Genomic DNA, 17,328 nt, shown 5'->3' with positions numbered 1-17,328 from the left:
AGGTCTTTTTCTCTTTTGGAGAAAGTCTTTGGAATATAAACCTAGCAGTGGTATTGCTGGATCAAAGGGTATACACAGTTCTACAGTCCTTTGGGCACAGTTCCAAATTGCTCTCCAGAATGGCTGGATCTTTTCACAACTCCATCAACAGTGGATTAGTGTCCCAGCTTTCCCACTAGTACTAAAGTACTAGTCATCCCCCTCCAACATCTAATATTTTCTGGGTTTTGTTATATTCACCACTTTAAGTGTGAGATGATACCTCAGAATCGTTTTAACCTGCATATCTCCGATCAATAGTGATCCAGAGCATTTTTTCATGATTATAGATAGCTTTGATTTCTTTGAAAACTGCCTGTCCATATCTTTTGACCATTTATCAATTGGAGAATGACATATTTTTATAAATTTGACTCTCTACATTTGAGAAATAAAGCCTTTATCAGAAATATTTATTATTACACCAGTTTGGGCAGTAAGCATTTATTATTAATTAATATTATATATCAGTGCAGTATTAACCAAGAGTCTCCTTAACTTCTCAAGGTCTCAGGCCTTCAGACTTACATTGTCCTAAGAGGAAGAGTGCACACCAAGAAACAGTTCAGAGCCAAGAGAGCATCCAGAGTCAAGAGAGTGAGGCCCTGTCATGAACAAAGTTTTATCCTCTTTTGATTAGAGGCAGGTCATTATACATTAATCAAAGCTAATTGGTTGGGGGCAGCTAAGTGGCACAGTGGATAAAGCACCAGCCCTGGAGTCAGGAGGACCTGAGTTCAAATTCAACCTCAGACCCTTGACACTTACTAGCTGTGTGACCCTGGGCAAGTCACTTAACCCTCATTGCCCTGTGCAAAAAAAAAAACAAAAAAAACAAAACAAAAAAAAAAACCAAAGCTAATTGGTTAGCATCATTCAGTTCCACTGATTGACATGGCTTCAGGGTCAAGGAAGAGTATACAAAAGACTGAGTAGTCCACTGTATAGGTGTGATTCTTTACGGAGCTAGACAAGAGTCTATCTCCATTTCTTTTGTTCCCTTGGGTTTATCCCACACAAGAGATAAACTTTGGTCAAGAACTTATACTGTTAACTAAGCTATTTGGAGTTACGTAGCTATTTTTTTCAAAGGGAAACAGAGTCTTTTTCTCACTCTTTCTCTCCCTTCTTCCCTCCCTGATGCTGACTGCAGTGGTATCAGGGGAGTGGGTGAGAGAGAATAAGTCCAGAGAATTTTATATGACTGGTAAAAGCAAGCAGAAAGAAAGTTGTACCCTGTTTGCACTGACAGTGTGAACAGAGAATCTGAAAGTAAAGTTTCGAAATTTTTGAGGGAAAAAAAAAAGAGTGTACTGTCACTTTAAGGGCTTACCTAAAGGTCTGTGAATGTGGGAAGAACCAAAAAGTAATTGGGTTTGATTGGAAGATCTAGTTGGATATTTACAGTCTTGAAAACTAAAGTACTAGTCAATTTTAAAGTCATTTTAAAATTGGTGTATGTGTGTTAAAACTAGAAACAACTGTAAATTATATAAGACTCCAACACTTTTTTTTGTTATAGACTGTTAATTGTTTTGTTTCCTCTCTAAGACAAAAAGGAAAGCACTGGAAGAATTGTGGAGCTAAGGGGAAACTTGGTAAATTATTGTATGGGAAAAGACGCAGAAAAAGAGACCTTCTAGACTCCCCTTACTTTGTAAACTTGCCAGAAAAGAGCTTGTTATGTATTATGAACTTCCTAGACAAGGAATGGTCTTACTGAGAATTTATGTTTGCTTATTATATAGAAGTAATTTCTAATGATCTTTTCACTAGGATAAGTTTAAACTTAAGAAGAAGGAAAAGACAAACCAAGTGAAATGTTATGTGAAACCTCTTACATGTGTGTAAACTTTTTTGCTCATTGCAACTCCATGAGAGTAGAGATTTGCTATTCAAGATAAAAAATTGGGGGGCCTTAATTGATATTGTTTTGAGTTTTTAATTCAGGTATAGTTGTCTGATGGATCATTAAGTCAGTAATCCACCAGTGGAGAGAACGCCACAAGTTATTCAGAGGGAAAGAATGTACTGCTACAGGTGGAGGTATCTGGGGAAAAAGCCAAGAGAACAATCTTGGTCTCACCTAAGGTAGGAACCTTCTAGCTCAAGTTTTCCCACTGTGTTTCTGCTGAATAGGAAATGTTTCCCACCTGGCTATTGGTTGTTGCTTGTGGCTCGAACCTGAAATCAAACAGAGCTAAGGATGCTTTATTCTGGCTATTATAATCATGTTCCTATTTTTCTTTTTTCTTTTCTTTTTCTTTTTTTGGTAAGGCAATTTGGGTTAAGTGACTTGCCCAGGGTCACACAGCTAGTAAGTGTTAAGTGTCTGAGGCCAGATTTGAACTCAGGTCTTCCTGAATCCAGGGCCGGTGCTTTATCCACTTCGCCACCTAGCTGCCCCCCTATTTTTTCTTTTATAGTAAATTTCTATAATCAGAGCAAGTAGTCAGTAAAAGAAATAAGCACAGTGCAAGTATGTAAGATCTTACTGTTTTCAGTATAAATGTGTGGTCACTCTATATGCCAAACAACTAGGTACATTAATACTCAGGCTTTCTATAGGCCTGCTAATGCTTACATAGTATTTGTGATAAGGTTAAATTTACTGGGTATCTTCCTTTTTGGTTTAGAAGAAACTGAAATTCCTCTCCATTGCAAACAAATTTTGATGAGAGTGGGGATGGTAACTAAGAGGATTTATTTAGGTTAAAGACAGTTATGAAGGGGCAGCTAGGTGACTGGACAAGTCACTTAACCCCCACTGCCCCGAGAGAAGAAAAAAAAAAGATAGTTATACATTTCATACTTTCCATTTGGGAACAAAAGACTATTGACTTCAAAGAATTCTCCTGTGAAACATGGAAAGGAGATTCTAGGTGTGAGAAAATAACGGGTCTGGGAATGCCCAGAGCCTCCCTGGTCCAGGGGATTATATTAAAATTGACTGGATTGACTTTGCTGATTAACTCACTTGAAGTTAACTTGATTGAAATCACACCTACCTGAGAGCCTGACTCTCAGGGAGTAGGTTCTCTGACCTCCATATGTTCTGCTCATGGACCGCCCTCAAATCTAATGAACCAATGGAGTTGAGTGATGCTAGCCAATTAGCTTGGAGCGATGTGTAGGAGCCGCCTCTCGTCTGGACCCAGAGAGAGCTTCTGCTCTCACAGGCACAGGAACTTGCTCTTTTTGGCCGGAGACTCGGAGGTGGTGGGGCGCGCACCTTATTCTAAGTACGTAGGGTTTCTGAACTCCACATGTTCTCTCTTTACTAATATCTAATGTACTCTAATAAATGCTTAATGCCCCAAATGGTACAGTAGCCTCTAATTTCTAAGTAACAAATATATTAGAAATCCCAGCTAATTTTCCCTACACTTGGGACAGTAATAGGACCACCACATTTAATTTTCCTCACCACACAGGTCTACTTAAGGCTGTAAACCTACCCAGTCATGTCTCTGTTATGCACTGCCGAGGGCACCAAGTAATTAGCTCCTCCACAGCACAAGGGAATCACAGGGTGCTAAACTGGCTGCCAGGTCCATTCACCTGCCCTAGCCCTGGCTCCCTTGCACTCTACTGTGCACCTAGATATCTTCCCTTCCCATACCAAGAAGGAGACTAACCTGGGTAAAATTATAAAGGATGGTGGCACCCTCCTTCTGGTTTGCTGCTTCTCCCCAGGAATATGACATGGAAACTTGCAGTGTACCCTCACAATTCCACTCACCTGGGCAGGAAAGCTCTAACCACTTTAGTAAAGTCTCTCTTTACAGGCAAGGCCATCTCCAAGACCATCTGATGTGTCTGCAATTTCTGTGCCCTCTGTACACAAGCCAATACCCCTGGGGCCCTCAAACCTCCCCTTCTCCTTAAACCAATCCAAAGACAAGGGAACTACCAAGAGAAGATCAGCAGATTTTACTCACTTACCACCTTATAAAAGGGATGGGATATTTTTAGTCTTTGTAGATCTTTACTGGATGGGTAGAAGCTTTTCCCAGCAAAAGAGAAAAAGGGCAGGATAAAACAAAAGCCCTTCTCAAGTCGTAGTTTTGGACTTCCCAAATCACTCTAGATGATAATAGTCCTTCCTTCATCTCTAAACAAGCCGGGCCAGGGGACCTAGTGCTTCTGAAAACTTGGAAAACTGAGGTACAGAACCAACTAGTGCCTCAGCGGGAGGGTCCCCAACAAGTCATCCTCTCAACACTCACAGCTGTAAAGCTTAAGGGGCAGAATACATGGGCTCATGCTTCTCGAATTAAACCCTTTGTCCCCTCAGAATCAAACAGAGAAAAAGGACATATGTTCCTGTGAACCAGTGGAGGATCTCAAGTTTCTCTTCTGCCAACAGACACCCTGGAATGAGCTCCTTCTCCTTTGTACCCTCATTTTTTACTTTTGACCCTTCTGCTCCTTGTACCTATACTACCCAGCCTGCTGCCTCAGGAACTGAACCGTCCCACCTTCGCCACTCCCCTTACCATCCTCTGGGCTCTTCCATGCCTTTTGAATTATGCACTCTCTGCTACCTGGAGGGATAATGCCCTGATTCAATTAGTAAAAGTGGTATTGGGGGCAGCTAGGTGGCTCAGTGGATAGAGCACCAGCCCTGGATTCAGGAGGACCTAAGTTCAGGTCCAGCCCCAGACACTTGACACTTACTGGCTGTGTGACCCTGGGCAAGTCACTTAACCCCAAATGTCTCACCGGCCCCCCCCCCCAAAAAAAGCAGTATCTAAGGCAGGCCCTGTTGATTGCTGGGTATGTAAGAGACACCCACAGAGTGAAGAGAACTCTTGGCCCCTAGCTCATGGCCTTAATGTCTCCAGGTCATATCTTATATCTGTACTTTTAGGGAAACACTCTATTGGGGCAGCTAGGTGGCGCAGTGGATAGAGCACCGGCCTTGGATTCAGGAGGACCTGAGTTCAAATCCGTCTTCAGACACTCAACACTTATTAGCTGTGTGACCCTGGGCAAGTCACTTAACCCCAATTGCCTCACACCAAAAAAAAAAAAAAAACCCCACTCTATTATAGAAGGCAGGCCTCAGATCTAGTATGCTTGTCTCCTGAGACAATTCTTCTCAATGTTGGGCTAATGTTATTTAATTGGTAAGGTCAACCAAGTGACCTATCTGCTCCTCCAGCACATAGGTTTATTTGTGGTCATTATATAATACCCATGGCATCTCAGGCAGAGACACCTAAGGAAGCTTTTAAGTCCATGGTCCTAACCACTTCCTGCCTCAGCCTGTACATCAATTACTGTCAGTGCACCTTGGGTTTTATAGATCATCAAGTATCCCTTATAAAAACCCTCTGAGCCCTGTCCCTCCTGAGGAAGGGCAAAGGGCAAAAAGGGGGTCTTGGGACAATTTCCTGTGGTGGATCTGTAAAACCTCGGTGCTTGCCATTCCTTTGGGGGGCTTCCTAGAACATGAGGCAGTCCTGACTAATCTGACCTTAGCAATTAAAAATATTTCTTATGAAACTGCTTTGGGCCTTGAGAATCTCCAAGAGTCCCTAGACTCTTTGGACAACAGGATAGCCTTAGACTATTTACTTACTGCCCAAGGCAGAGTATACAAGGTTCAAAATACTTAGTGCTGCACATATATCATGGCACACACAGCCAACCAATTGTTCTCCAGATCTCCACCCTGGACTTCTCGGTGGTTTTCATACCTAGAATTCTGATCACTACATGCATCTTGTTGTATGGACCTTATATTTGTAATACTGTCACTTTGGTAGCAAATACTTGGAAGCAAAAGGGATGCCCATTGATTGGGAAATGCCTGATTATGGTATATGTCAGTAAGGCAAAACAAGAATGGTGAATAGCATGGAGGATTGCAATGAAACATGGAAGAACTTCTAGGAATTGATACTGAATACAGAAAGCAGAACCAAAAGGTTTCCAAGTCCAGGGAATTCTGAGCAGCCTGAACAAAAGTACAGAAGGTTTATTCACAGGAAGTTTCTAATAAAGTTCACTGAAAAATCCAGAAGAATGGCCTGGAAGTTAGTAGATGACTTAACTTAGTGGACAACTAAATTACAAAAATTACAGTAGATGACAACTTAGATTTAGTGGACAACTAAATTACAAAAACCTTAAGAGAAAAAGCCAGACAGAGATAACAGCATCTAAACAAATTAAAGGCAGTAGTGGGGAATAATAATAAGTATTCTCTCGTTCCTCATGAACCTATGAATCTAGGGGGCAGCCAGTTGGCGCAGTGGATAAAGCATCGGCCCTGGATTAAGGAGGACCTGAGTTCAAATCCGGCCTCAGACACTTGACACTTACTAGCTGTGTGACCCTTGGCAAGTCACCTAACCCTCATTGCCCCGCCCCCCAAAAAAACCCAAAACCAAACCAAAACAAACCTATGAATCTAGAAGGGTTACAACTAAAGAGAAATGGAAGGGAGGTGGTAGCCTCAGGGAAAAATAAGGTTTCCTTTAAAGCAAGAAGATAGAAGCAACGCTGTTTGAAAGGTACAATGAAGTAGAGGGAATTTTACAACAGAACAGTGATTATGACAAAGGACATTCAAGTGGCATAAACTAGGTAATGGATAGCCTGAGTTGGTGTGGGCTATGTAGAAATTCCAACGGCAATTGGTCTTGTTAAATTTAATTTTCCATCAGGCTACAGATATATGCAGCACTATAGTAGAATATTAAGTGATATACTTAAAACTACAATTATTCCTTAAGTATTTAATTAGCTCAAATCTTTAGAAAGACACATAAGAAAAATGTCACTTACCGTTTCTGAAGGGAAAAATGGTGTTGGTAAATTCTGACTTCGTAGCAAAATGCTTTCTATCACAAACGCTATGTGTTCTGCTTCAAGAACATCACCAGGATAAATAAAAGGAGAAACAAGAAGTAGAGCCCACTTATTTAAGTCATCAATGGACTAGGATGGAAGAGGAGAAAAAGAAAAGGAAAAGAAGTTTAGATATCACTGCAATATTTCTACTATTCCAACAGTACAGTTCTAGGTGATCTGAGTACTGCAGGTTCATTGCCAGACCACCAAGATAAAGCAAACATCAAAATAAAGCAAGTTATATGAGGTTTTTTTTGTTTCCCAGTGCACATACAAGATAGTATTATCTCTAAAAAACCAATATACATACCTTAATTTTTAAAATACTTTGATACTAAAAATATGCTAACCATTCACCTGAGCCTTCAGCAAGTCATGCTCTTTTTCCTGATGGAGAGTCTTGCCTTGATGTTGATGCTGACTAATCAGGGTGGTGGTTATTGAAGACTATGGCAATTTCTTAAAATAAAACAATGAAATCTGCCACATCATTTGCCTCTTCCTTTCACATTCCATGTCATCTGATAGCATTTTTACCCGATGTAAGACTTCTTCCAAAATTGGAGTCAATCCTCTCAAACTCTGCTGCTGCTTTAACAACTAAGTTTATATAATATTCTTCAATACTGTTGTGTGTCAGGGAATAGGGAGGCCCAAGGAGAGACAGACAGACAGACAGACACTGGAGAGTGGCCATTTGGTGGAAGTCAGAAAAGAGGCATTTATCAATTAAGTTCACCATCTAAAATGGGCACAATTCGTGGCATCCCAAAACAATTACTAGAGTAACATCAAAGATCATTGATTACCGTAACAGATATAACAATAATGAAAAAGCCTGAAATATCGCAAGAATACCAAAATGTGACACAGAGACATGATGTGACCACATGCTGTTGGGGAAAATAGCACCAACAGACAACACAGGATTGCCACAAACCTTCAATTTGTTTTTGTTTTTTTTAATGCAGTATCTGCAAAGTACAATAAAGCAAAGAGCAATAAAATGATGTATACCTGTACTTTATTTTTGTTTTTGTTTTCTGTTTAGTTTTTTTGCGGGGCAATGGGGGAAGTGACTTGCCCAGGGTCACACAGCTAGTAAGTGTCAAGTGTCTGAGGTCGCATTTGAACTCAGGTCCTCCTGAATCCAGGGCCAGTGCTTTATCCACTGTGCCACCTAGCTGCCCTGCCTGTACTTTTAAAAGAAAAAAATTAGCCACTAGAATAAATATGGATAATTCAATTCAACAAATGTTTATTAAATACCTACTATATGCCAGGACCTGTGCTGGGGCTAAAAAACCAAAAAACAATAAAAATGAAACAACCCCTGGCCTCCAGGAGTGGTAATTTCATGTGTCACTCTTTTTTTTTCCATAAAAGTATTTTATTATTTTCCAGTCACATGTAGAGATAGTTTTCAACATTTGGTTTTATAAGATTTCTAGTTTCAAATTTTGCTCCCTCCCCACTCCCCAAGACAGCAAAGCAATCTGATATAGGTTATAAATGTACAATCACATTAAACCTATTTCTACATTAGTCATGCTGTGAAAGAAGAATCAGAGCAAAAAGGAAAAACCTTAAAAAAGAAAAAAAAAAGAAATAGTATGGTTCAATCTGCATCTAGATTCCATAGTTCTTTTTTTCTGGATTTGGAGAGCATTTTCCATCATGAGTCCTTTGGAACTATCTTGGACTATTGTATTGCTGAGAAGAGTCAAGTCTATCACAGTTGATCAACACACAAAGTTGCTGATACTGTGTACAATGTTCTGGTTCTGCTCATCTCTTGTGTCATTCTTTAAATGATGACAATTTAAATAGCTACAAGATCTCTTCTTTATTGCATATTTAGCTATTTGTGCTTAAGCAAAATGTCCTCAAACTTGGTTTCCATCCAGCCCTGCCCCCATTAGAAATATAAAAAACATTTTAAAATGATAATCACTGAGCATATTTATAAAAAAGCAAATGTGGGACAGCTAGGTGGTACAGTGGATAGAGCACCGGCCCTGGAGTCAGGAGGACTTGAGTTCAAATCCGGCCTCAGACACTTAACATTTAGTAGCTGTGTGACCCTGGGCAAGTCACTTAACCCCAATTGCCTCACTAAAAAAAAAGCAAATGTAGAAAGCATATAGAGCTAGAGAATAAAATAAAGCCATGTTGACTGTGTATGATATGATTATGGATTTGAGACAGATTAAACTCTGAGGATGGGGTCTGGAAGGTACCCAGCCCTGCCCCAGTATAGTTCGTTTAGAAGTTTATTGCTTGTCAAATTCTCACTGTCTCCTTTAAGTTTTATTGCCAATTAACAGTATTTTTACTTCTGCTCAGTCTCCCCACTTGTCAGCTACATATTAGTTTTGTCTGCAATCCATCATGTGTCAGAACCCCAGTCAGTGGGTCAGGGAGTTTGCCCACCAATTCAATACTCGGGACTCAAGAAGAAAGGACGGGGCTCGGCACAGGATGCAGCAATTGAGTTGAGACCAGATGTTAAGTGACATGTCTCTTTTTCTCAGAGCAGAATCCCCTTGGCCCTGGGGTCCCAACAATGGATTATTCTTTTCTTCCCAACATAACCGAAGATAAATTTTAACCCTGTCATCCTTCTAGAATTAACACGACTACAGAACAATGCTGAAGCACCTGAGTGACTCTTCCTGTTATTCAGGTTGAATATCTTTAGAGACAGGGGCCGGGAGAGGGGAGTCAGTGGGAACTGTGAGATCTGAAACATCTGACTGTCACTCCCCTGTTTCCTCTTCCTTTGGTTTGACCTTGTTCCCCCTCCCCTTTTCCCCCTTGTTCCTGGAACACGTATGCATGTCTCCATACATTGATCAAGAGCTGAACACGCACCCTGGGTGAGACAGGATTGGATGTTAGATTGTGAGCTCGACCTAGTGTGCGTAGGGACTTCCCCTCTGACCAACATTCCTATATAAGGTTAAGGCATGTATTAGCTGGCATGGCTCAGGCATTGAGCTTGCCCATTCCTATGGGAATGTAATAAATCTGTCTCTGCTTGACTTGGTGGTCTCCTTGAGTTATTTGGGTAAACTGAGGCAGTTTGCTCCATACAACTAGAACTACCTCAAATGTACTGGGCCCTCACTGCAGCAAGGAAATTATTCTACACCTCCATAATCAATTTGCTATCTCACTCCCCACAGCAGCTATTCCAAACCTTTTCATCCCTAGAGCCTCCCAGAGCACCACTTCCCCCAAACCTCTGAGCCATGGACATTCATACTTGACTGAAAAAAAAATTATGAACATATAAAGTTCTCCTTCCTCCCCTTCCCCTAATATCCTGGTTAAGACAAACCCCTCTCCATGCACAGCTCCCATCTCTAAACATTGTCCCTACTATCGTCCTCAGTCTCCCTCTCTAACCTTCCATCTCCGTCTCCTGGCTGTTTCCCTGTGGCCAACAAATATGCCTTTATCTTTTCAGTCATTAAAAAAAACCAAACCTTCATTCATTCATTCTAATCATCCCCACTAGCTAAGATCCCATATCTCTTCTCAGATAAACTCTTTAACAAAGCTATCTGTGTTACTTGCTTCCATTTCCTCTCACTCATTTCTAGCCCTTCTGCAATCTAGCTTTTAACCTCATTATTCAATTGAAACTGCTCTCCTACAATATTACCTTATGACCTCTTAATTGCCAAGTCTAATGGCCTTTTTTCAACCTTTCATCTACTTGACTTCTGGGCAGCCTTTGACACTATTGCCCCTCTCCTGGTTTCTCTCTCTCTCTCTCTCTCTCTCTCTCTCTCTCTCTCTCTCTCTCTCTCTCTCTCTCTCTCTCTCTCTCTGTTCTCTGACTGCTCCTTCTGTCTCTTTTGCTGTATCTTCATCCATATCACATTCATTAGCTGTGGGTATCTCCCAAGAATCCTTCCTGGGCCCTCTTCTCTCCTCCTGGTTTGATGCTATCATCAGCTCTAATGGGCATCTCAAACTCAAAACAGAACTCGTTATATTTCCCTCCAGTCACTTCTTCCCAACTTTCCTAATGCTGTGAAGGGTACCACATCCTCCCAGTCAACAAAGCCTACAACCTCAGGGTCATCCTGGACTTTTCACGCCCCAATATCACCCCACATGTCCAATCTTTTATCAGATCTTGTTATTACTTCCATGTCTCTCATATATTTCCCCTCATCTGTTCTATTGCAATAACCTCCTAATTGGCCTACATATTTCAAGTTTCTCCCTGCTCCAATGCATTCCCCATACACCTGCCAGTGATTTTCCTATAATAATGACCAGACATGCCACTGCACTACTCAATAAACTCTAGTGGCTCTCTATTACCTATGAAATCAAATATAAAATGTTCTACTTGGCATTTTTTAAAAACCTTTCACAACCATTGTTGCCACTGGAAAAATTGACAGTCACACTTTTCTCTGTGGCATGGTTAAAAATGGAATAAAGGATATTCACAGATCTTTTTTTTTTGCTTTTAATACGTGATCACACAAAAATTAATTCTAAACTACTGTTTTGACCACTTGGAATTTTGGATTGGGGGATAGGTTTTTATTTTGGTTTGTTTTTTTGGTTTGTTTGGGTTTTTTTTGCAAGGGGCAATGGGGGTTAAGTGACTTGCCCAGGGTCACATAGCTAGTTAAGTGTCAAATGTCTGAGGCCAGATTTGAACTCAGGTCCTCCTGACTCCAGGGCCAGTGCTCTATCCACTGTGCCACCTAGCTGCTCCAAAAGGAAGGCATCATCTTTTTGTTTGTTTGTTTGTTTTTTGAGGCAATTGGGGTTAAGTGACTTGCCCAGGGTCACACAGCTAGTAAGTGTCTGAGGCCGGATTTGAACTAGGTCCTCCTGACTCCAGGGCCGGTGCTCTATCCACTGTGCCACTTAGCTGCCCGCTGTGGGATAGGTTTTAAATGTGTAGAATTCAACTCTTTAAAACACTTTTCCAGAATTTGTGGAAAAATTTTTTTATTGAAGTAGGGTTTTTTTTTTATGTTTTAGTTTGTATTTGTAAAAAAACAAAACAAAACAAAAAAATAGCAAAATTGTTGTGCCTTCTATTTATCTCTCATTCCAGTTTTGGTAAATTGTTTTAAAATAAATAAAAAATTAAAACATCTAAAAAAAAAACCCTTCACAACTTGGCCACCCACTACCTTTCTTCTCTTTTTGCACTTTACTTTCCAAGATGGACTCTGCAATTCTGCTACAGCAACCTATTAGCCATTCTGTACACTTCAACACTCCAATCTCTCACCTCCAAGCTTTTGTACTTACTGTCCCCCATGTCTAGGATGCTTCCCCTTTTCTCCTTCAACTCTTAGCTTCCTTGGCTTTCTTCAAAACAATTTTTTGTTTGTTTGGGTTTTTTTGCAGGGCAATGAGGGTTAAGTGACTTGCCCAGGGTCACACAGCTAGTAAGTGTCAATTGTCTGAGACCTCATTTGAACTCAGGTCCTCCTGAATCCAGGGCTAGTGCTTTATCCACTGTGCTACCTAGCTGCCCCCCAAAACAGTTTAAATACCATCTTCTGCAAGCAGCTTTTTACCAATCTACTTTGTATCTAGTCCCTTAACTCTGAGATTACCTTCCACTTAGACTGTTATCTATCTTGTATGTTCATTAGTTGTTTCCATGTTGTCTCCCTCTTCCCATTAGAAAGTGAGTATCCAGGGGCAGCTAGATGGCGCAGTGGATAGAGCACCGGCCCTGGAGTCAGGAGTACCTGAGTTCAAATCCGGCCTCAGACACTTAACACTTACTAGCTGTGTGACCCTAGGCAAGTCACTTAACCCCAATTGCCTCACTTAAAAAAAAAAAAAGAAAGTTAGTATCCTGAGACCAGGGACCATCGTTTTGCCTTTCTCTATTTCTCCAATTCTTGTGCCTTGCACATAGTAAGTGTATGGTCTGCTGACCAAAATAAAAAGTAAAAGGAGTCTTATGCTCAGTGTTTTTATCTTCTACAATCAGTGGCATTAACTCCTCTCCCATCACAGAACCAAATACAATACAGAGCAGTCTTTCCGTTAATTATTCATAGCAGAAATAACATAGTTCTACTCAAGAAGATCTGGATACTAGGTTATCTACTTGATACTAATCCAGCATTACAATACAATTACAAGAGGGGCAGCTAGGTGGCACAGTGGATAAAGCACCGGCCCTGGAGTCAGGAGTACCTGAGTTCAAATCTGACCTCAGACACTTAACACTTACTAGCTGTGTGACCCTGGGCAAGTCACTTAACCCCTATTTCCTCACTAAAAAAATAAAATAAAATATAATTAAATTAAATTAAAAAAATAAAGGACGAATGACACTCTGCTATGTGTTGAGGATACAAAGACAGAAAAATGAAGTAATCCCTGTCCTCAAGGAGCTTACATTCTATCAGATGAGGCAACGTGTATGTTTGTGTTTGTGTGTGTGTGTGTATGCATAAAACTGGAAGGCAGTATATTCTAGGAAGGACAGCCTGTAGAAAGGCACAAGCATTTATTAAGAAAATATTATTGGCATACTGGTTCAGTGGATAGAGCACTGGGTCTGGAGTCTGGAAGATGTGACTTCAAATCCAACTTCAATCACTTACTTGCTATGTGACCCTGGGCAAATCACTTAACTTCTGTTTGCTTCAGCTTCCCCATCTGTAAAATGATCTGGAGAAGGAAATGTCCAAGAAAAGCCCAAACAGGATCTCAAAGAATTGGACACAACTGAACAACAACAAACATTCCTGAAACTATGCCAAATGTTTTATAAATATTATCTCATTTGATTCTAACAACAACCTGTTTTATTATCCCCATTTTACTGTTGAGAAAACTGAGGTAAACAGAGGTTAAATGTTTTGCCCTGGGTCACACAGCTATTAAGTGTCTGAAGTTGAATTTGAACTCAGGTAATTCTGATTCCCGAATGTATGAGGAATGGCAACAAGGATGATTTAGCTAGACCTTAGAGTGCAAGTGGAAGAATGATGTATGAAATGATTGAAAACACAGACAGCAGCCAGGTTATTAAGGGCTTTATTTATTTTATTTAAGTAATAAACGTTTTTATTTATGGTTTGGGGTTCCAATTTTTACCCCTCCTTCCCTCCCTCCCCTCACCCCTCCCTGATAATAAGCAATCAGATTAGATTAGATATTATAAATGTGCAATTATATAAAACATTACCATATTAGTCATTTTGTATAAGCAAATGTGAATAAGGTGGTGCAGTGGATAGAGCACCGGCCCTGGAGTCAGGAGGACTTGAGTTCAAATCCGGCCTCAGACACTTAACATTTAGTAGCTGTGTGACCCTGGGCAAGTCACTTAACCCCAATTGCCTCACCCCCCAAAAAAACAAAAACAAACAAAAAAATAAATAAATAAAATGTGAATAAAATAAAAAAATGAAAAAGTAAAAAATAGCATGCTTCAATCTGTGTTTCATCTACATTAGTTGTTTCTTTGGAGATGGATAGTATGTTTTATCAATAGTCCTTTGGGATTGCCTTGGATCATTGTATTGTTGAGAATAGTTAAATCATTCATAATTCTTCATCAAACAATATTGCTGTCTCTGTGCACAATGTTCTCCTGGTTCTGCTCACTTCACTATATATCAGTTCATACAAGTCTTTCCAGGCCCTTCTGAAATCATCCTGCTTGTCATTTCTTATAGCACAATAATATTCCATCACCATCATATACCAGAGCTTGTTTAGCCATTCCCCAATTGATGAGCATTCCTTTGATTATGAAGAGCTTCAAATAAAGTTTGCATTTGAGCCTAGAAATAATTAAGAGCTACTGGATTTTATTGAGCAGAGGAGTAACATCTGAGGATGTGCTTTAGGGAAATCTCTTTGGCATTTATGTAGATTGGAGGTAGATTGGAGAGTATATTTGAGTCAGGGAAACTAATTAGGACAAACTTAAGTTGATTCAGAGAGGCTCATCACGAGAAGGCTAACAAGTGATCATTTTTTGCCTACATCAACTCATAAAACCATCTACTAAGGTACAGAGAGGTTATAATATACTGCAGTCAGTACCAACCAACCAACCAGTCAGTACCAATGAAAGTCACATATCTCTTGTGTTTCACTCAATTCCTACAATTTGGAGAGTACTCCAAAAGGATAACTCAAGCATAACCTTGTATTTCTGTCAAGACTGAACTGTGTTTCTAGAATTATGCATAAGTTTTTAAAAGTCTTATTGAAAATCAACGTTTTGGGTGTATTTTAGACATAGATTGACATAGATAGAACATTTAATATGTATTTAGTGACAGGCACTATGCAATATATTTGCTTCACTAGCATACACCACATGGGTATAAGTTTGGTACCAAAAAGATGGGCATTTCATTTCACAGGAACCTGGGGTTCATTAAAAGGGTTTTGCACAATATTAGACAAACTCTATACAATGTCCCTCCAAATGCATGTTGTAATATGGGCAAAAGACATGCCTCAGTCACTTGGTCTTTCCTATGTAAATGATCAGACCAAACTCCTTTGAGAGGTTACAGATCTCTTCCAGCAGATTCTGCAGTATTCTACAGTTTGATGCAATCAGCAAAATGTCAACAAACAGGAATATCTAAAGGACCTCACCATCCACAAGGAATTCCACTTCAATTCAGACTCTGAACTAGACCTCCTCCAGGACAGTGGGAGACTGTCTCCAAATAACCAAAAATTAATCACACAGCAGGCAATAGAAAGGCACATGGAAGGTGTGATTTATAACCAATAAAGAACTTCAAAGGACAGGAATCCTATAAGAATCCTTCAAAAAATCCTATAAGAGAAAGAAAAGATGGGCTTATTATGTGGTGAGGGTGAGAAATGATAGGTGGTCACCTAGTGAGTTTCAATGGTACCTTCAAAATGTCAGCAGATACTGGAAAGACTTACATGAGCTGATACAAAGTAAAATATGCTGTATACAAAATAACAGCAATATTGTAAGATTATCTGCTGCAAATGACTTAGTTGTTTTCAGCAATGCAATGATCCAAGACAACTCTGAAGGACTTAAATGAAAAATGCAATCCATCTACAGAGAAAGAACTGATGGTATCTGAATACAGATGGAAGGACATTTTTTGTTGTTGTTAGTTCCTTTTTCTAAAGTTTTTTTGTTTATGTTTTGCACAACTGCACATGTATAACAGTGGATTGCTTGAGTTCTTAAGGGGGGTAGGGAGGGAGGAAGAGAATTTGGAACACAAAGTTTTAAAAATCGGTTATACAAAGGCTGTGAAGCTAGGTGAATAGAAAAATGATGACACCCTTGACAGCAATAGGGAAAATTGAAAGGGGTGGATTTGGGATGATGATGCTCGAGTAGGAAAATATTGCTCAAATATCTTTAACAGTTCTCAATGAAAGTCAAACATTTTACACAGTATTCAAGGCTCTCCTTTAGCCTGAATTTACCTTTCCTGGCATATCTCAAATTACACTTCCTCACTCCACTCAAGTTGTACTACTTGACATTATTTGTACATATCCTTCCTTTCTCCATAATTTTATTCACTCAGCTTTCAGAAGGTTTTTCCACCTATTTCTCAAGTCCTGGCATAAATGTCATCACCTCCACTGTTCCAGTCAACAAGCCTTTATTAAGTATCTACTATGTAGATGGAACTTAGTAACCTCTCCTTTAGCACCTATCAAATTCTACCTCCTATTATTTAGTTGTGCATAAGTCCTATCTCTCTCCCTTTATATGTATGTGTTCTTTAGTCCAGGAATTATGTTTGATTCATCTTTGCATTCCATACAATTCTAGCTGAACAGTGATGCTGTCCCCATGAAGCAATAAAAATGTGAAAGAAACTCTAATATTTCAACAAATATTAGTCAGTAAACATAAGAAACATATATGTTTAAAAATTAATAGCCATAAAAGATAGAGATTCACAACCTAAAGAAGCAAAGGCAGATATATAACCTAACCCCAAAACCTTGTAAATAAATACATGATTTCTGCCCAATTGTGTCAGGAAGGTAAGTGATCTGGTAGAAAAAAACACTATATTTTAAATCAGCACATGAGTTTGAAGTGCTCGCTTCTGTAAAGAATTGTTATTTGAGGTGTTTATGACCCCATCTTTTGGCTAGAATTTTTTAAAAAAACCTTGCTGCACACACTGGCCTCTGGGGCTCCGCAAATGGCAGGGTGCTCCACCCACTGGTTGTAGCCATCGCCATGGCATTGGTACCTCACATCATCACCACTGGCCAACGCCTACATGGGCCTGGCAAAATTATGATCGGAAGCCCAGTGAGGGCAGTCATGTGACTGTCAGAGCGGCCAGCCAATTGGCTGGGGGCTGTGTGTGGTCAGCCTGGGGTCTGCTGGGAAGAAGGGAGGTTTGTTTGCCATTCTAGCTTGAA

General features: G+C 40.0%; 1 protein-coding gene across 2 annotated transcripts in view; it reads right to left on the bottom strand.

The window, feature by feature from the left end:
- Positions 1 to 17,328, bottom strand: part of HLCS (holocarboxylase synthetase) — a 235,821-nt gene that overhangs the window by 208,110 nt on the left and 10,383 nt on the right. For both annotated transcript variants that reach the window (XM_043992886.1, XM_043992885.1), the window contains exon 2: positions 6,838 to 6,990. Coding sequence is in view for 1 of the 2 variants with exons in the window: in XM_043992885.1 (XP_043848820.1) it covers positions 6,838 to 6,990 (153 nt within the window). In the remaining variant the exon portion in view is untranslated. The remainder of the gene's footprint in view (positions 1 to 6,837; positions 6,991 to 17,328) is intronic.

Source organism: Dromiciops gliroides, chromosome 3, assembly GCF_019393635.1.
Source record: "Dromiciops gliroides isolate mDroGli1 chromosome 3, mDroGli1.pri, whole genome shotgun sequence".
NCBI lineage: Eukaryota > Metazoa > Chordata > Mammalia > Microbiotheria > Microbiotheriidae > Dromiciops > Dromiciops gliroides.
Note: the sequence above shows the minus strand (reverse complement) of the source record. Positions and strands in the feature narration are given on the sequence as shown.